Source organism: Venturia canescens, chromosome 4 (assembly GCF_019457755.1).
Source record: "Venturia canescens isolate UGA chromosome 4, ASM1945775v1, whole genome shotgun sequence".
In the NCBI taxonomy this organism is placed as follows: Eukaryota; Metazoa; Arthropoda; class Insecta; order Hymenoptera; family Ichneumonidae; genus Venturia; species Venturia canescens.
In genome coordinates this window covers 19,395,737-19,415,974 of record NC_057424.1, presented here as the reverse complement: position 1 = coordinate 19,415,974, position 20,238 = coordinate 19,395,737, and the positions used below count along the sequence as shown (strand labels likewise).

The window sequence follows — 20,238 nt, the reverse complement described above, 5'->3', positions numbered from 1 at the left end:
CATCGAATCTCGTTGGCAATGAGTAACGGAGCCTGTTGCTTATGAACTTACTCACCACGCGGCACGATTTTATGCAAATTTAACAGAAGCATTCTGTCGTCTGCACTAGTCGGAATATTGCTGTTTAGCAGTCACTGATTCTGCACTGGTCGCCTCAGTTGTTAACTTCCATAACAGCAGAGTATTAATGATTCGCATTCACCATCTTCAGTGTTGACTAGCTGCATCACTGAATGACGAGAGATGCCACCATCGCTAGAAATGAAATGTTGCAAGTCCTCGTAAGACGTCGGAGGCTGAATGAATACAGTTTTGTTCAGAGTCAGCAATGAAGCGCCGAGTGACGTTGATAGTGAAGATGCAAATAGCAAAAACGTCCACGGACCGTTGCCTTTTATCAGCATACCGACTGCATCCAACACACTATTCGTCTTAATTCCCTGCGATTTAATTATAAACACAGTTGCACCTCTCATCACATGCAGCCTAAAATTAATCAGGCTGTTCTCATCAGGGTCTCTAAATTTTTGACCCTGATATATATATATAAATAGTATAAGCTCGAAAAACCTCCAAAAGGTAATTTATTTATTTCGATCATAAAGCATCACAACATTTGAGTTGAGCTACACGATTAAAAATACTCGAACTACAGGTGGTACGTTCAACAAAATCTGCGTCAACAAGAGTTTATCATGGGCAGTTTAAAGTTAGGCGAATTGGTACAGCTCGCAATAGATATGACGCCGATGAACATCAGTGGTATCAACATGACTCGATACAAAGAACTTATACAGACGTTACCAGAGTCTCAAATACCGATATACACTTTCTATGATTTTCTGAATGCTTACGACACGTTGCTACCGAAAATGCGACCACATATGAGTGACGAAGAATTCGACTTGATAATAAAAAACGAATCTTTCATCAAATCACTAGTATGGGACATCTTTAAAAAAATCACTGACTAAATCTACTGGAAAGTTGAGATCTAAAAGCCACGACAACTGTTCCAAGGCAAGCACTACAAAAAAACCGTTCCAAGTAAATAATTAAAATATACAGAAATTCGTTAATACGTATTATTATATTAACGTTTGGACTTATTCATAACTGCTCACGCTTTTTTTGAGGATATTTCTAAATAGTTTCAGTACACTTCGTTGTTCAACTAACATTTTCCCTGTCAAAGATCAGACAAGTTGAATCATGGTTCAAAAAGTCGAAACGATTTCGTCAAAAGTGTATTACTCCGATGTCGTAATGACGAGGGATAGCAATATGAGTACAGAAGCCACCGTCACCGCACTTTGACCAATCGAGTAAGCGGGGAAACTGACGTGACGCTCAGAATCATTGAAAATACACAAGTAATCGTTCGCCAGCAGACCGTCTCGGGACTAGTCAGAGTCTTTGTTCAACGCTTACAAATTTCCGAGCTATTTGCTGGTTATGAATCAAACTGACTGCGAAGGTGACAGACAAGTCAGTATTCCAACGCAGCATGAATATAGTGGCTGCTTGGGTGAAAATTTTTATGGATGTATTCAACGGAATCATTGCCGCGCTGCTTGTAATTGCTGCGCTTGTTCTCCTCATTCACATGTTTTATAGGAATAGAGATACTAATGTAGATAATATAATAAATCTCGCTGTGTCTAAGGCCACTTTCAATCCTGGAGTATTCAAAATCTACGACAACTCAACGGAAAATAAGTGCAATCGACTTATCGAAATATCACCCTTCGGCTGGGTCGTGTGGGCGTATTACGAAGAATTGTATATCTTAAACCCAGAAGGTGGGATTGTGTGCGCCATTGGGAGAACTCCCGCTGTGAGAGTATACGCCGATCGCTTTATCGAGACATGCCTTAAAATCAGTTACGACTCGATCATTCATGAGTACAAACGCTTACCAGTGAAACACGTACCGTACGAAATAGACGATAATACTTTTACCATTTTGTCAGCGCTCAATATTCTCGTAAAAGACTGGATCACATTCGAAATTCATGTAAAAAGAACGAAAGTGAGATTCGTACATACAGAGGACGTATACGACGAGCACGCTCTGTGCGATCCTAGAGCATCAGACATTCTCGCTTGTCCCGCAGGCAAACGAATTCCTCCTGAAGAATTGATAAAAATAACCACAAGCCACAAACGATCACGACGTGATTTGGTCGAACTTTTGGAACGACATCTGCCGCGCTAACTCATCATGGCTCCTGCGTCGCTACCTACGAAAACCATACTCAAATCGGTTAATGTACCAATCAAACGGAACAAACACTCAATTGACATCGCTCAAACAGCTATACCTTTGAGTTCGGGAGCAACGGTAAATGTGTGTTTTCACAAACACATGTGCGGTCACATAATGATCGAACTGAACGATCGCAACGAGCCTACAAAAGCGTGGCGGGACGTTGCCGGTGTATTCCCGATACGCAGTAAGCTCATCAATCCTGAGCAGTTTCGGGAGAAGCTCGCAGCATGTCGACCCCGAATTTTATACCTGAACGACGCAGTGCTATTAAGTCCGCTGGATAAATCATGGAATACACGAGTTGTTAGACACACGTGCGGTTTGTACGAGCTTTTGACGTCCATAAAGCGAAAGCAAAAAAAGAAGAATTCGCAAAGCAATTCCTCGAACGGAGAAACCCCGATTTCCTATCGCAAAGCTAAGGCTCTAGATCCAACTATGAATTTTCGAGAGTACCAACAAATTTTCTGTTGAGTAAAACCTCACGACACGAACGTTTATGATATTTTTATTCCACAACATTTTTTACAGGTGTACAAAGAAGCGGGCGTTTCATCACCGCGACGTAACTGTGTCAGTTCACAAAATTCATACTCGTGTTCGCACGTTTGCACTCGATACTTGTAGACAGTGCGTTGAACGGGAAATTTAGAACGTGGTAGAAGTATTGGCGCTGGCAAATCTACTAAAGCCGTCGACAGGAGAATGCGTCGGCCATCCGGTGAGAAAAAAATATTCAGGGTCGATGATTCTGTAAACACCCAATGCCTCGTAGAAGAAGAGCTCCATTTAATATCTTACATGATACTTAAATTAAATTTACGAACATACCAGTGATATTCATGTTGCAGTACCGCCGGTACGCCAAGTGCGTCACTTATTCTCGTATGTTGTGAAAATATTATTGCTACTTACAACGAGATTATTTCTTCAACTTTCAACGGGATTTAACATCAAACTGAGCATTGCGGCTAAATTGAAAAAAAAAAAAAAAACAATCACAATACCTCTGTAGAAATCGGAAACGTTTGTTGTAGGATATTTCGAGCGGACGAATGTGTCTATACTTTTGTAAAATCCCATAGGGTAGTGAATATCAAACAGTTGTAAATCGTACACATGAGAGGCAACATTTTTGGCAAATTGTGGACACTTCTATCACTGAAGTTTTTCTCCACGATATTATTTTATCCTATTGTTGGAAATATCAGATTCGTACATACTGTGGGCTCACATTATAGTCGTAAGTGGGATCTCTGTTCAGCAACGCGGCCGTTTTATTTTGTAACAACGAACATTTTTATGAATATATGCGCAGTCGCGATATGACACGTTCCATACTAGTGATATGGTCAATGGCCAACCAACAAAATTATACGAGTAAATACTTAACAATAGTGGATTGTCGGTGGTAGCGCACCTGTCACTCAGAGACTCGCTTGATGGTGGACGTAGTCCAGAAACGTTTGACGCATGCGCAAGTTTCCATGCTGCTATACGATTGTTCATAACAACACGATGAGCCAAGGTACGACGACTATGTTTAAGTTCATCGTGAAAATCATGTCTGCCTGTCGGTCTGCCTCTCTCTCTCTCTCCCTCTCTCTCTTTCCCCTTCTCTCGCTCTTCCTCCCTCGTTCCCTTATTCACTCTCTCTACTCTCCAGGATAGATAATTCACTGTAAATTTGACCAGTTTTCGCTGAGATCGGTGCAATATAATCGTACGATCCACGCAAACTCTCACGATAGAGTTTCCAGAGTTTCGTGTCACATACAAATTTACTGAAGCAAAATGGTGTTCCGTTGACTCGCGAATATATTACTCGATAGTCTTCACCATCGTCACGGGCTGCGACTGAAATCACCCTACAAAATCAGGAACGATGCCACGATCAAGCGTCTCTTTTCTGATGTGCATGTGAAGCTAAAAAAATATATAATCGTGAACGTGAGAGCAAAGTAACGCGAGCTTTGTATATAACCCACGTTCGTGCGCTGCAGTTACAACAAATTATCCAAGAAACATTCAATGCGATTGAAGAGACGGATACGTTGATCGCAGAGATCATCAGAATTGATGAAGCTGTTATGCAGCTTTATTACAAGTCGCGATTCGAAGTGCAGCCTATTCGACACATGCTTTGTGGTTCCACTAACAAGTTGCACGAGTTTACTAAATTGAACTTCGTTTAGGATTACTTCGCTCACGGACCAGAGAACGAAACGGCTATTGCTTTTCCACGAGATCGAGCATCGGTGTGAAAAAATTGAAACAATCGTAAAGAGCAACGTAGAAAATCGACGATGTGCTCGTTCGTTCTGCAACCATGGTTTCCCAAAGTTCCAACGTATTTTACGGATCGAGAAATCGATCTCACAATTAATCCATTTCAAAATATTGTCAAGTGAAAAACAACTTCGTAATGCGTAGCCTTACGAATAAAAATGAAAGATACGAAAAAACACTCTTCGCCGTTCGTCATCGCTGCGTCGAAGTCGCTTGTGATGACCGTAATGACCGAATGTAACGACGAAGAAATCAGATGTTGGGTGACGAGCCAGTCATGGCTAAATCGTTAAATTCGTAAAAATGATTCGCTTGCGCTTCGCGATCTCATTTTCAATGCAACAGATTATTGCTTTCGAAAAGAGTTTAGTGATATGCCATGCGCCATACATTTGAATCACCCAGAGCTCTTGTTTTTTTTCATATATGGAGATATCTCCTCTACTCATTTTAACTGTCGTTCATACCAATAGTTTGTACAGCGAGGAGTAAGTAGTGCATGTGAGCGGCGAGTACAGAGTGAAGTGTTTACAAAACACATTTGTATAAAGAATCGATGATGCCTTCTGACACTTTGAGCATTGATTGTGAGTACGACTATGGAGCTTCTAGTGCCACTGAAGACACGGATGATGATACTGGTGAAACAGAATCGCAATCGAACAAGGCTACGACGAATCAACCACGAGACACAAACGAGGACGATGACAACATAACTGTAAAGATTGACTCGAGTGAAACAAATAATTCTACTCACAAAAGTGATCAAGAGGTAGAATCAATCCGTTTAAATGCTATACTTTGTGGCGAGGGGGAAAAAATGCTGCCATATATGTCACCGTCGTTGCAAAGCGTCTACAATTTGAATCAGCAGGACCTCGAGTTGAACGCTGAAATTGACCGTCTCATCATAGCATCAATAAATCTGCACACTAACAAAATAATCACGATATTTGTGCGTAATACGCTCGTTCTAGTGCCGATTCACACCGTCATTTCTTCACGCCTTGCTTCACACATTTGGCCTACTGAGACTGCACGTGGAACTTATGCATTTCCTTACGCCGAAGAATTCAACAAAATTCTACCGACGTATGTGGAGCGACGTGAAACTGTGGCTTTCTTCGGAGTTCATTACACCAAACCGCTAATGGATATGGCGAGTTTCAAATGTGCTCGCTTTACAAATAATGCATCCCGTAATGTTTGCGAATCGACCAGCAATGCCGGAATCTACCTCTTTGACGATTTCAGCTTGGTTATTGTACGTGACGGTCGTGTTGTTGACTCAGCGATACACGGCTTCCGCGGCAATATCAATGCGCTCGTTGAAAAATATAAACCAACGCGAATTTACTACAACGCCGTGCCGGGTGATGCCCTCGATACATTTATGAATTATCCATATCAACCATTTTATGAGGCAGTGCACGAGCGCATGGTGCCGCTTATTGTCAACACGACGCGCATGGCATTCAATCCAAGTCCTTTTTGTGAACGCTACAACACTTACTGCTCATTCTGCAAAACGCTGAAAACGATAAAAAGTTTTTTCGTCAATCACGCATCCGGAGCAACTAAACTGATGTCTGAGTTCTCTCTGCCTGCTCTTCCCTTTACGAAACGTGCCATAAAAGGCCGACGGCAGTATCGCTGGCAGCAGAAACACCATCAACGCAGCTTGCAGAGAACCACACGAATCCGGTTGAAGCCATCGCGGCGAACTCGTCTTTGAATTTCATTAAAACCTATTCATTGCAAATAATGTTTTTTAATATTTTTGACTGATTTTATCGTTTGCAATACTTGAGGCATATCGCTTTGATGCCGTTTTTTCTCACATTTTAACGCTCAAAGTTTTTATCAATGTCTGACTTGACGCACCATCACAACCAACTTCAAATTCGTTAAGCATTTAGTTACAGTTCATTTTTTAATTCATCAGCGAGTCAGCGGTTGTGCTGACGGACTTTTTCTCATCCAATGAAATTAATAATTACTCGTAATTATTCGGTTCAATGAGAAGTTGAATGTATTTCTATGTACAATTCATGAACTTTTTTTCATCACTGATCTGCAACAATTTTTTTTCTTGTTTCGCGTACTAATGACAAAATTGGAAGTAAAAATAAAGTACACCCAGTATACCAATATGTCTTGGCAATAATTCTTTATTGAATCATTAATAAATAATACAGTGAAAATATCGTCTTAGAAAACTTATGTTTTTTCATACAAATAGGAAATAGTAACTCATATTATTGTTACGAATATGCTACGAACCGTTGGGAAGGGGGAAATAGCAAAAGTCATAAGTAATGAAAAACACCAGGCTTGATGGTGAATCAATCATTACAGCAAAAATGTTTTATGGCTTCGGTGATGCGAATAATCGAAGAGGATCGGAGAAAATCCAAGTCGCATAATTCTAGGAAGAGTACGATTTTATGGGTGTCAATTAGTTCACGTAAGTCAACAAAAAAAATAGCGAGCAAATGGACGAAAAAATGATTTCGTCTAGCTCGGAGCTCGAATAAAAGGAATGGAGAATAGACTTGAAAACACGCGTGCGCGCACACACACACACATACACAATAGAACACTAAGGCTGGTACATACAAAATGTTTTTTACTCGCTCCTATACTCGTGTTTGTTTTCCTTATGTAAAAGAAATCTGTTGGAAAAAGAGCTAAACGGTTAATTTTCGAGAAGAATCTCTCTCATCTTTAGTTTTTTTTCGACTTAATAATAGTAACATTTTCAGACGAAAAAAAGTAGATTAACTCGTCAATCGCTGCGTATCTCTCGTGTATAAATGTCCGAGATCGAGGTCATCGATTGGTGGACCTACGGAAACTTTAAGACGCCATCCCTAGGCAACGTGATCGACAAATTCATATATTTCAGAGTGGTTTTAGTTTTGAGTTTTTCAATCATCACTGGTTGGAAGCTTATTGAAGCAGATTTACCCGATACTATTATTTCACGGCGTTTTATAATAAATCCGGGCGTTAGCTCAACGAAATTGGACCCGAGGATATTGTCCCACATAATAAAAACGAATGCCGTTGTGCCATTCTTCATTGAGGTGGTGTCAATCGATTGAGGACAAGCATATCGTGTTGTTTCCCTCTTGGCAGATGGTCGAAATCTTACCGGTTCGGTTTCACCCGATGCAATAAAGTACCACATGTAATCGTTATGCTCGTTCTTTTTTGGGAAGTCCGGATAGCCTCTTAAGTACAGTTGCTGGTCTTTTTTTGTAGCCGAATCAGCCAGGGCGAATCCAACCGGAGGTACTATGTCGGTGAACGTGTCGCATACAAATTTACGATTTGTAAAATCATAGCACACTGTCGTAGCATAATACACCTTAGTTTTCCAATTATACGTAGGCCACATGCGATACGGTATATCAAAAGTTTTTTCCTGAATGAACGATACTCGATACACTGCAGGAGCTTTTCCTGACGTTTTTATTGGGAACCGTTCACCAAATCCCCAAATTGGTATTCGATCTGGTTTCTCATATATTTTATATTGACATGGTGATGCACTGTCCAATATGATGTCGCCGGCGTCTTTCCTTGTCAACGTCTCGAAAATTTTGCCAATCTTATAATCCCACACGTAACGGGTCTTGCACTTGAAGGTTTCGCGTTTTAAATCGTATGGATAGCTTTGACTCATGATATCTGTGTACCTCACCAGTTCGGTTGCATCCTTCTTGTAAATTGAATCATCCGGTGTCATACATTCGTAGGTTGTTTTATTCATAATGCGATCTGGCCAACCTTCCACGACGATTTTGAATTTTTCGATCCATTCGTGCTGGTAAATTTTATTCACTTTTTTCTTCGTACAGATCACGCGGATAGGGCGATCATCATTAGTGCATTTTTTGCCTTTTGTGTAGTACTCGAGTAACTTCGATTCCTCTTCTATTTCATTTGGGAAACAATTTATTTTGTGACAGTTCATAATTCCATTATCATCCATATCTATGCCATGTTCGCAATACTTCCTAAATTCTCTATCATTCTTACACTGAATGAATGTATCAGATTTCTCCCAGATTTGATCGGAGCCACGACCGTAACATTTGGATTGCGTTATACAGCCCTGCTGTGACATACTGAATGAGGTATTTTTTGCACATTCCATATCCTTCCCCACATTTTCCTCACAGATCAGGTAATGCCCCGGCTCCAATTCTTTGCCATCCTTAGAATAATTGTGCTTATACCCATTAATGCGATCCTCACAAATATCATAGGGTTGGCATTTCAACGAAACTGGGTCCAGCACTTTATTATTGGGACACGTTACGAGCTCATAGTTTCCATCTTTCAAGCATTGAATGCGTATACGAGGATGCTTTTCTAGAGATGAGACGTCCTTGTCACTGTTCACCGGAACATCCATTAAACTGTGTTGATAGACATCGAGTGCGTTGAACATCGTGTAAGTCAGGCCTTTCGAAGCCTCGTTTTTATGCTCTTCCATAGTGCAGGGTGACTCCAGCTGACAATTGAAGTTTTTATAACCCGCCGGACATTTAAAGAAAACCTTTTCCATACCGGTGATGGTAAATCCATCGGAATACTCAATGATGCGACCATGATTGGTTCTGAAGACATAACTACCATCTGAATTCACCGGCCGTGTTTGAAGTTTCTGCGTGATTTTGTCCCCGTCCCAGTAAATATTGAGATAGCGATTTTTCTTAGACGTGTAACGCACACTGCCCAACGAAAACGCGGTGGCCATCGGTTTTTCTTCTCGCACCAAGTCCAATAGTTGTATCAAATCGTGCGTTCGTGGGACACGGTTTAACATGTAGGCAATTAAAAGTAATATTATTAATAACACGATGAAAATAGTGAAGAACAAATCCATTTTTAGATACACTATTTATCTCGTTCACGAGGCAGCTCCAATTTTCACTTTGTTTTTTCCGAATAAGCGGACACTTATAACGAGCAATGGTTGATTACGAAAACTGGAACTTTCGATAAACACTTCAGCGATAGTAGCGGCACAGTGTTGGAATTATGGAATCAAACTGGTCAGCACAACTACGATCATTTCATATTGACTTATGCCTTTATACAGTGAATAATTCAATAAATATGATAAAATCTCAGGCACTTTATCTATTATATCTAGCAATTATTAAAACTACTCAATACTTTTGTACAATTCAAACGAGCATGAACATCCTCTGAGCCTGCGATATTGTTGAATTTTATCGAATACGTGTTCTGCTCATGCGCAAATATTATGCTTGGTTCGTTCTCATTTGATAGGTTACTTTTCGTGCGCGTGATTTTATGACGGAATACTGCATACATATATGTATAAGCGAGGAATATCTTCACACGATTTCCCTTCAATTCACAACCATTAAGTAGGTCTGTTGTAAATAACGGAGATTGCAAAAGTAGTGGTGTTTTAAATCAAATAAAACATTACGAATATAACTAAGACACTACGGGTAAGTAGATAGATTATTTAAATAATCCCATAAAAGAATGGGCCAGTGAATCGAACTTTACACTTAACCCATAACAGTCTTCCTAATGAGATGCAAATTATATGAGATTTCCTCCAAATTATGATTGCAGTGATGTGTGACCTTAAACGAGACATTAGAATAGTCCCGGTATTATTTTTCATCACGTCGTAACGACCGTAATCGTACTTTCCACCATTTTTGTCCATCCGGCTTAAAAGAATATTACGTTTTTTATCAATTGTGGTTTTTGTTGTAAACAATCAACTTTAAAAATAGAATATTGATAAATAATGTACGTTATTGTTTATTATTTTCAACAAAATAAATACAAGAGTACTTCAAATTGATGTGATGATTTTCATTTTATCGACTATTCAATTTCAGGAGAAAACTGAGAAAAAGATTAAAAAAAAAAACACTTTTCGTGGAAGAAAAAAAAAGAAGGCCTTTCAAAAGAATAATATTTTGCAATCGAAACGATAAGGTCAAACAAACGTATCAACCGCGGCTTTCGTTGAAGCATGCCCAATAGCATTGGAGCACGGCTAGCGAAAATCTAGAATGATCGACTCATTTGTTAGCTATTGAGACAAGAGAACCAGAATTTTTAATTGTTCTGGTTTGAACGTATATATTGACAGTAGATAGCTTTTTGTCTTGGAAGCTTACTTCAGTAAGGTTGTATTGCTTACCAAAACATAACAAAAATTCAATCCAGTTTAGTCACTTGGGAGTAAAGGTGCAGCGCACGATCAGTATAACAATTAAAGGATTATTTCACAGCGTTCGCGAAATGTATATATTCAATGAGACTGTTCGAACGATCGGATTTTACTGCTGACGAAGTACTACAGATACATTTGTCTCATGCAGAGATGATGCATGCTGTCAGAGCGTTGAATTCAGGTAGCGCAACATTCTAAAACTCTCAGCGAGATTCAACGATTTAACATCTAGAGATGCATCGATGTACGGACGATGTCATTACAAAAAGGTCTCCAATGCAAACTGATATTTGAATTGTTGGTCCACGGTAAAATCAAACTGTCAGTAGTGAAAATTTAGTAGTCTCGAAATGAATACTACATCTATTCTTCTCTGTATTGCGATACAGGTTTATCATCACTGATACCGGTGTGCAAGTTTTGTATGGACAAGTCGATTTTTTTTTACCATATCCATATTCTCACCTCGCTCTGGGTCATATATGAATTTTCCTTCTTGTTCCACCCGTTTGTCGGTAGAAACAATGGGATATTTATTGAGTTTACTGACTGCTTGCAATCATAGGTGTAGTGTCGAATAGTACATTATGGGACGGATTGAGGGAACGATATCCTACATTGCGTCATAAATGCGAAGCTCTAACGTACTTTAAGAACAACCGTTACACCGTTTTGGCAGATAAAACATTAGTACAGTTTAAATATACTACAGTTTTCAATTTTCTGTGAAATATAGTGATTGTTTTGAAGGAACAAGTGCATCGGTGCTTACATTCATACAGTCGGCATCGTACTTGTTGATTTGAAATTAGCAAGTAGAAAGAAGTTCCGCGACAAGCACAAGAACATTGATAGTCACCGGTCTAGAGCTGAGCTCGCAAGCAATGTCTATACCATTGGACATAGAATTGAAGAAGGCTCAGAAAAGAGTCACAGATTTTCTATCAAAATTGAAAATATTGGGCGGCCCGACAAAAAGTACGAGCGTCGCGAGCATTGAAAAGTGGTTAAAGCATGTTTATATTGGCATTCCTTCGTTGGACAAGGCACTGAGGAGCCTTCGTGTTGAAAAAACGCAGGGATATTTGACATTCAACGGCACACCCAGTGGTGCGTTATATACGATGTTCCGCGCAGCCGATCTCGGTGGGATCATCAAACTCTCAATGTTAAAAATTCCGATTCGAGCGAGCGAACAATTGATGTTCGACAAACTGATGGCTGGGAATCCGGAAAAGTTGGCCCGTGAAATAAATGAAGCCGTAACGGCGGCAAGGAGCAAACATCCTGGCCTGAACACAAGGGCTGTAGCATTAGAAAAAATACCCAGAGAATCGAAGAGCGCACTCAAAAGTTTTATGCTCAGTGCAACCACTTCCGGTTCCCACAGTGTACACAGGTACACTACAGGAAGCGCGTGTTGGATGATAACCATTAGAAATTTAAAAGAAACATATTGTAAAGTACGACAATATTCGTGTCATAATCCAGGAGGACTTTCGTGCGATGACGGTGCACACAGTGATCAATATAACGTAACTCTAGTGATCATGGCTATTGTTGAGCTTCCCGATGACGACAAACGAAAACGAGACTTAGCGGATGAAACTGGCCATAATGTACGGAAACTCGACAACTTCATGAAGAAAATGATTAATGATCAGTTTCATACGGTCAAAGCTTTTGTAAAACGTCTCAAAGATAAAAATCAACTACCAACAGTAAATGTTTGCGGTTTGCAGCACCGCCAAATTGAAAATTCCGAGATACCAATGTGTCGCATGTGCAATTCAAGTGTCGATCCGAAAAGCACTGAATATTCTGATCGAGAACAATATCCTAAGAACATACGCTTTCAATGTACTCCAGATCCTAAATCTGAAATTCTTAACTTAACACCGACAATATGGGATTCCCTCAAAAATGCAGTAGGGAACCCATTTGCGGAAATAAGAACGAGGAGAGAGCACGGTTGTTTCGGGTTGAGTAGATAAACGGGTGGGGAGAATACTGAGTCAGGCATCAATCAGAGCAAGAGGTGAAGAAAACCCAGTTGTGAGTAAGGCAAATAACGGAGTAAGGAGAGCGATAAGAGTTGACGAAAGAATTAAGTGAGATAGAAATTAGGTATAGCATCAAAGAATTGGTATCCTTGCCACAGTAATTTGGTTCTCGCGGTTATTATGCTTTTTCGATTTATACCAAAACGTTCATGCCTTGTCGAAATGCTAATGGGTATCAACAAAAAAACCAAGAAAATGTCCTAAAGAAAAGGTCCTAAAAGAAAAAAACCTGAAAAACGTACGAAGCCTAAACGTGAAAAACTATCGAACGAATTGCTCATTCGGTATCTCTATCAGTCAACAAAACTCCCATCGATATTGAGAAAAGATTGAAATATTTTTGTTTTTTTTTCATTTTCCAAATCCTCACATTTGATCCCTATGCTTGTCAACTAATTAACAACATATTGATGAATGTCAAACCGATTTTGATGGATCACAACCGTTCCAAATCGGCGATAAACATGTCGAAGACACTTGATTCAACATGAACGTGCCAGCCCTGGCGAGCCGATTGTAATTAGCGATGAAAACTTTATTTAGAAACAGTGTACCATGTAGAGCGACGAAATCGTGTGTGGCGTACAATGAAATAAACTGCTCCCATTAAATTTGGCTGAGATCTTCGCTCGATGAAATGTGGCGATTCATTTGGTTAAACATCGCACGCTTCTTATAATAAAAAGTGTGAAATCACTGGATATATCGTTGAAAAGCATCGAGAACGAGATGAAAATTATATAAAATTTTTCTTCAAATTGTGTCTGGAACAATGTGTGGCCTTGAATGGTATAACAGAATAGTGTCTGTACCGTTTTTGACCAAGTCGTAATAACGGTAATCGCACGCTTCACCATTTCTGGTCATCCACGTTCTCAACTAGACTTTCAAAAGTATTACGTCTTTCATAAATTGCTATTTTTGTTGTGAAAAATCAATTTTCAAAAGAAAAAATGAATAAATAATGTACTTTACTATTCATTATTTTAACAAAATAAATACTATGATATTTCAAAGGGATGTGGTAATTTTTTCCCTTATTTTATAGCTAAGAAAAATAACACGTGCTGTGGAAAAACAAAAAATTCAAGAAAAGGAAATAAATAACGAGTTATGAGATAATTACAAAACCATACATACAAACGCTATGCTATCATGAAATCGGAGGATGATAAAAGCAGAGCTTTCGCTGGCTTTTTCTTTCAGTACTTTGGGTCGGGCTTACGGCGCCTCTTCATAGTATCGTGATCAAATCGATTATTCAATTTCAGGGTGAACATTGAAACGAATTAAAAAAAAAACACGTGTAGCGGAAGAAAAAATGAACGCCTCCCAAAAGAATATTATTTTGCATTCGAAACGATAAGATCAAACAAACATATCAACCGTGGCCTTTGCTGAAGCATGCCCATTAGCATTGGAACACACTTAGCGACAAACTAGAATGATCATCTCATTTGTTAGCTATTGAGACAAAAGAATAAGAATATTCAATTATTCCGTATTGAGCATGTATCTGATAGTAAATGGCTTTTTTCTCAGAAGTATATGTCTATGTGGCATATTTGTGTTGCTTACCAAAACACCAAAAACATTCAATCCATTCGAGTCACTCGAGAATAAGGGTGCAGTTATATGTGAAAAATAAGGAGTGTTTTCAAACGAACACGATATCAAATTAAAATTACTAAATGAGAATGAAAAGCTGATCGGATTTTACTGCTGTGGCAGTACTAAAAATACGTCCTTCTCATGCAGAAATGATGCGTGCCATCAGGACTTTTGCTTCAGATAACTCAACATTCTAAAACTCTCAGCAAGATCCAACGATTTAACATCTAGCGACACATCGATGTACGGTCTGTACATTTTCATATAATTGCTATAATATATCCACACAAGCAAGACGAGTACTAATACACAGATAATAGAGACGACGAGTGATAGCAATACGGAGCACACCCACGAGGCGCTGGATGAGGGTTTTGTGTTAAGTCCGGCCGCATCCTGATTTCTTATAATGTTGTTCATTTTGACTAAGCGAATTCAACATCTCTTTTTTAATGATCTAATCATTATTCTTCAATGGATACATCTACCCGTGAGTCGCAGAGTTAGAGGCACGTCTTGAATCGCAATACCAACGATGTCATTACAAAGAGGTTCGAAATGCAAACTGAAACTTGAAGTATTGGTTGACGCGGTTGAATCGAACTGTCGATAGTGAAAACTTAATAGTCTTGAAGTGAATACTACATGAATTCTTCTATATATCGCGATAGAGGTTTCATATCACTGTTACCGGTGTGCAAGTTACCGGTGGACAAGGTGATTTTTTTTAACATGTATATGCTTTCACTCTGGCTCGTGTACGTATTTTACTTCATGTTCCAACCGTTTGTCGATAGAAACAACGGGATATTTATTGACTGCTTGCGATCATACGTGTCAAGTAGTACATTACGGAACGCATTGGGGGAATGATATCCTATATTGGGTCATAGACGAAAAGCTTCAAGAAACGTATTCAAGAACAAACGTTGCATCGGTTTGTAAGATAAAACATTAGTACATACTACAGTTTTCAATTTTCTGGGAAATATAGTGATTGTTTTGAAGGAACAAGTGTATTGAAGTTCCGTGACAAACACAAGAACATTGATAGTCACCGGTCTAGTGCTGAGCTCGCAAGCAATGTCTGTACCATTGGACATACAATTGGAGAAGGCTCAGAAAAGAGTCACAGATTTTCTATCAAAATTGAAGATATTGGGCCGCCCGACAAAAAGTACGAGCGTCGCGAGCATTCAAAAGTGGTTAAAGCATGTGCATATTGGCATTCCTCCGTTGGACAAAGCGCTCAGGAGCCTTCGTGTTGAAAAAACGCATGGATATTTGACATTCAGCGGCAGACCAAGTGGTGCGTTATATACGATGTTCCGCGCCGCCGATCTCGGTGGAATCATCAAACTCTCAATGTTGAAAATTCCGATTCGAGCGAGCGAACAGTTGATGTTCGACAAACTGATGGCTAGAAATCCGGAAAAGTTGACCCGTGAAATAAGTGAAGCCGTAGCGGCAGCAAGGAGCAAACATCTCGGCCTGACCACAAGAGCTGTACCATTAGAAAAAATACCCAGTAAATCAAAGGGCATACTCAAAAGTTTTGTGGACAGTACAACCACTTCTGGTTCCCGCAGCAAGCGGTACACTACAGGAAGCGCGTGTTGGATGATAACCACTAGAAATTCAAAAAAATTCTACTGTAGAATACGACAATATTCGTGCCATAATCCAGAAGGACGTCAGTGCGATGGTGCCTACAGTAACCTCTATAACGTAACGCTAGTGATCATGGCTATTGTTGAGCTCCCCGATGACGACAAGCGAAAACAGGATTTGGCTGATGAAACTGGACATAATGTACGGCTACTCGACAACTTCATGAAGGAAATGATCAATGATCAGTTTGATACGCTCAAAGCTTTTGTAAAACGTCTCAAAGACAAAAATCAACTACCAACAGTAGATGTTTGTGGTTCGAAGCACCGTCATATTGAAAATTCCGAGATACCAATGTGTCGCATGTGTAATTCAAGTGCTGATCCGAAGAGCACTGAATATTCTGATCCAAAACAATATCCTGAGAATATAAGCTTTCATTGTATTCCCGGTGATGGAGCTAAATGGGATAAAGTGGATGAAGCAACGGTAATATGGAATTCCCTCAAATTGGCAGTAGGGAACCCTTGTGCAGCGATAAGGGACAAAAGAATGCGCGGTTCTTTCAGCGTGAGTAAATAGACGTGTGGGGAGAATAGTGGGTCAGACAACAAACGGAGTAAGAGATAAGGCAAACTCAGTTGTGAATCCGACAACATACAGAATAAGGGGTCAGGTGAACAACAAAATAAAGGGAGTGGCACAGGTTGACAGAAGAACTGGGTAAGGTGAAAATTCGGTATAGTACCAAAGAATTGGTATCTTTGCTACTGTGATTGTAGATAGCTTCTTCAGTTTATACCAAAACGTTCATGTTATGCCTAAATGCTAAAAGAAAAAAACTTATGCCTAAACGTAAAAAACTTTACGTTGAAATTACTTCACATGCACAATAAGACGCTCGCAATTTGATGATATACCAGTGTGGAAAACATCACCAAGGAAGGATTAGTAGAATCTCTGAATAATGCTTCTATGACTTCGTACGGGAATTTGGATTCACGTATCTGCTTCCTAACGAAATGTATGGAAACGAGCCTAGCGTTTTAGGAATAGACACATTTCCCGACTGACTACGCATGACGTGTACTTCGCACAATTATATATTTCCGAAGAAAGTAATTCCGATTTTTTCTTATTTTATTTTGTCACATTTGCTACTGTTAATGTTACAAGATGAATGTGTAAAAAAAATCAAACTTCTAACGTGTTTACAACCCCTTATAAGAAGACGTTTAGAGCACCGAACGAGATAGGACAATAGAACGAATTTTTCCAAAGCTGTTAAACGAATTGCTCATTCCGTTTCTCTGTCAGTCAACAAAACTTCCATCGATATTATAGTGGAATATTATTGATGTTATGATAATTCCTTGGGCGCATAGAGAGAGATACAGATAAAAAGATTAATGAGTGTTTATTAACCCAATGACAAGATACAAATTACTTTTTCTTTCGCTCGTTATCCACACACTAATCCTTCCTACGTTAATGTTTTTTAACAGAACTCCTTCTTCCCTCCACCACGCGTCCCCCTAACGACTTGGCGCTCCGATCGCTCAAGAAATTTCGCGAAGCTTTGCAGCGCGACTACGGCATTATGTAGAATTGACGAATACGCGCGATCATAGAAAAAAGTCCTACAATAATATTGAGGAAAGATTGAAAAATTTTTTTTCAATTTTCATGCAACGATTGAAATGGCGATGAGATAAGTTTGTATGGGACGCAATCAACATCATTCCAAATTATTTTTTATCGACAATTACTTAGAGACGAAACACTCATATTGATTGCTGTACTTATCAAATAATTAACATATATTGATGAATGTCAAATCGATTTCGATGGATTATAACCGTTCTAAATCGGCGATAAACATGTCGAGAGACGCTTGGTTGAACATGAACGTGCCGGCGCTGGCGAACGGCTTGTAATCAGCGATGAAAACTTTATTTAGAAAGAGTGTACCAAGTAGAGCGACGAGATCGTGTGTGGCGTACAACGAAATAAACTGCTTCCGCCCAATTTGGCTGAGATCTTTGCTTGAGGAAATGTAGCGATTCATTTGGTCAATCATTGCTCGTTTTTTATCAAAGAGTGTAAAATCATTACATATATTATCGAAAAGCGTAACGAGCGTTTCTTTGTCTCCTTTGGCACCTGACTGAACGACCGCCGGCAGTTTGTCTGTGAGCAGAGCAATATCGTCTACGGTAACTACTTCTCGCTCATCGGAATCATTCATTTTTAACAGTAGACGACAGAACTCATCGTATTCACGTTCCATATAGGCACAGCCAACTTCGAGCATGAATCTGAAATAATGAAAAATAGACGGTTACAGTTTCCTAAGAGTAGAGGACACGGAAAATCTCATGCATTCTCGAAACTTACTTCGTTCCGTATTGGGCCGTAGTACGAAAAAACTCGCTACATTGCGAGAGTTCACTCGCTTTGCGGCGCATGAGCATGAGATTATTTTCAGAGAAGGAGTAACGTGGGGTTGCGATGAGTGTGAGCTTGCGTCGAAACGCCATCGCTAGTTCGAGCTTAGCCAATTTGTGTAAGAATGATTCGGCACGATGGTAGCCATTGGCCGTGACAATCGGTAACACGTACACACCATTTTTATCTCCGTCTTGGTCTTGATTTAGCGGCTTTGCGATAGCATCCGGTATAACGATGGTGTCCACTTCTGGATCCGGATTCTCGATAGCTCTACAAACAAAAGTGCATGTCTGCTTGATCGATGGGTCGCGCTTCACCGCAACCAAGTTCAAATCATAATCGAAACGCATCAACTCGTAAATCTTTCGTGGAATGAGCACCTCAGAATAGTGGAGTGTGCATGAGATTGTTGACGTTTGATAGATTCCTTTAGTTTCGAATCCTGTGATGGATGTACGAATGATCGATAACTTTCCACTCCTGTACGCCTTGACATTAGATACAACAAAATTTGAAGACTCGAAACGTTTGTAGCGCTCTAATACGAGTTCAGGCATGCTCACGAAAGCACGTAACAGCGAGATGAAATGATTGACCGACTGCTCGCGCCAAATAGACGGATCGAAAATAACGTATTCCGCATTAACGAGTCGCTGAGCCATCGTGCCACTATTCAAACTTATAAGTTTTGTTGTTGTGAGGATAAAACTCGAGTCGAATTCCGTAACAAGCAGTGCCTTGTCGCAGCACTTATACGTCTGTATGTAACACGGCGCTCCAAGTTCGAGCATCGTTGTTGGAGAAATCGAGATATGCTCGTGTTTATGACACTGACAGAAGTAAAAAATGGGCATGCGAGTGTTATACATGTGCTCGTAAAGAAATTCTGAACTGGCGGTAGGTTTGGTGAATCGTGCCGGATCATGTTTGGTACAAACAGCATCTGAAAAACAAGAACGAAACGTCACATATGGATGGAAGAAGATACAACGAAAAGGATGGGAAAAAGAAGCGATTATTTACGCGTCGTGAAGGTACATTCGAATGGCTGTTGAACCAAACACGTATGTCTCGTCTTACAGCCAAGGCAGCGATTGCATGGCGGCTCGTGTATATGAACACAGCATTCGTACAAATGGCAGTGTTGAATGTCCCGATGGAAAAGTAACGAACGATAGTTGATGAAGCGACGATTGGCCACTTGACATTTTTCACAAAATGCTACCGTCACGAAGGGGCAACGTTTCTTGTTGTGTGTGTGAACGCATTTGCAACGGGACGTGTATATATCCTGAGCTGTTAGAAGATGATCTCGCAATTGAAAATCGTGGACGTTGTAACGCTTTGAGAGACGATCGATGCGTATTTTATGAGTGAGAAAAAGTGGTTTCGCCACCTCCCCGATGTTGCCGTCACTAGCCTTAAAATCACTTGCGGGATTTCCATTATTGTCCATGTTGCACAGTTCGCTGATCAAATTCGCTGGTGCTTCTGTGGCTCACGTCATGCTGCTGAATGGGTACATGATAGTAGCGTTCCGTTTCACTTCTCGCATATCTCAAAAAACTGTGAACGTTGAGGAAACTACAAACTATATTTAATTCTACTTTTGGCCGAAATATTCACGACAGCAAGGTTATTTTTTCAAAATTTTTCTAAATCACAACACAAACCGTGCCACAACCGCCATCGCACAA

At 39.9% G+C, this 20,238-nt stretch overlaps 8 protein-coding genes across 9 annotated transcripts; 5 read left to right on the top strand and 3 right to left on the bottom strand.

The window, feature by feature from the left end:
- The first annotated feature begins 543 nt into the window (after positions 1 to 543).
- Positions 544 to 2,450, top strand: LOC122408854 (uncharacterized). The gene has a single exon (NM_001414570.1). It carries the CDS (start codon positions 1,508 to 1,510, stop codon positions 2,216 to 2,218), a length of 711 nt encoding a protein of 236 aa, NP_001401499.1. The 5' UTR covers positions 544 to 1,507; the 3' UTR covers positions 2,219 to 2,450.
- On the top strand, positions 2,225 to 2,785 carry LOC122408855 (uncharacterized). Its single transcript, NM_001414979.1, has one exon. The coding sequence runs from the start codon at positions 2,225 to 2,227 to the stop codon at positions 2,744 to 2,746; it is 522 nt and encodes a 173-aa protein (NP_001401908.1). The 3' UTR covers positions 2,747 to 2,785.
- A 29-nt stretch (positions 2,786 to 2,814) lies between these two features.
- On the top strand, positions 2,815 to 6,343 carry LOC122408852 (uncharacterized). 2 transcript variants are annotated; one of them, XM_043415926.1, is made up of 2 exons: positions 2,815 to 2,993; positions 3,124 to 6,343. In XM_043415926.1, exon 2 carries the CDS (start codon positions 5,118 to 5,120, stop codon positions 6,294 to 6,296), a length of 1,179 nt encoding a protein of 392 aa, XP_043271861.1. In that variant the 5' UTR covers positions 2,815 to 2,993; positions 3,124 to 5,117; the 3' UTR covers positions 6,297 to 6,343. The 2 variants fall into 2 exon arrangements, with proteins under 2 accessions (XP_043271861.1, NP_001402047.1); NM_001415118.1 differs by lacking the exon at positions 2,815 to 2,993 and having other exon boundaries at positions 5,071 to 6,343.
- Positions 6,344 to 6,716: 373 nt separating this feature from the next.
- On the bottom strand, positions 6,717 to 10,324 carry LOC122408848 (uncharacterized). The gene has a single exon (NM_001414567.1). The coding sequence runs from the start codon at positions 9,459 to 9,461 to the stop codon at positions 7,410 to 7,412; it is 2,052 nt and encodes a 683-aa protein (NP_001401496.1). The 5' UTR covers positions 9,462 to 10,324; the 3' UTR covers positions 6,717 to 7,409.
- Positions 10,325 to 10,460: 136 nt separating this feature from the next.
- On the top strand, positions 10,461 to 13,214 carry LOC122408853 (uncharacterized). The gene has a single exon (NM_001414582.1). The coding sequence runs from the start codon at positions 11,690 to 11,692 to the stop codon at positions 12,797 to 12,799; it is 1,110 nt and encodes a 369-aa protein (NP_001401511.1). The 5' UTR covers positions 10,461 to 11,689; the 3' UTR covers positions 12,800 to 13,214.
- Positions 13,215 to 14,181: 967 nt separating this feature from the next.
- LOC122410073 (uncharacterized) lies at positions 14,182 to 15,119 on the bottom strand. The gene has a single exon (NM_001415109.1). It carries the CDS (start codon positions 14,897 to 14,899, stop codon positions 14,642 to 14,644), a length of 258 nt encoding a protein of 85 aa, NP_001402038.1. The 5' UTR covers positions 14,900 to 15,119; the 3' UTR covers positions 14,182 to 14,641.
- Positions 15,120 to 15,533: 414 nt separating this feature from the next.
- Positions 15,534 to 17,768, top strand: LOC122410068 (uncharacterized). The gene has a single exon (NM_001414599.1). It carries the CDS (start codon positions 15,563 to 15,565, stop codon positions 16,670 to 16,672), a length of 1,110 nt encoding a protein of 369 aa, NP_001401528.1. The 5' UTR covers positions 15,534 to 15,562; the 3' UTR covers positions 16,673 to 17,768.
- Positions 17,756 to 20,196, bottom strand: LOC122410065 (uncharacterized). The gene is made up of 3 exons (NM_001414613.1): positions 19,565 to 20,196; positions 18,488 to 19,484; positions 17,756 to 18,408 (listed from the first exon to the last, which is right to left on the bottom strand). The coding sequence occupies exons 1-3, from the start codon at positions 19,995 to 19,997 to the stop codon at positions 17,943 to 17,945; spliced, it is 1,896 nt and encodes a 631-aa protein (NP_001401542.1). The 5' UTR covers positions 19,998 to 20,196; the 3' UTR covers positions 17,756 to 17,942.
- Positions 20,197 to 20,238: the final 42 nt, after the last annotated feature.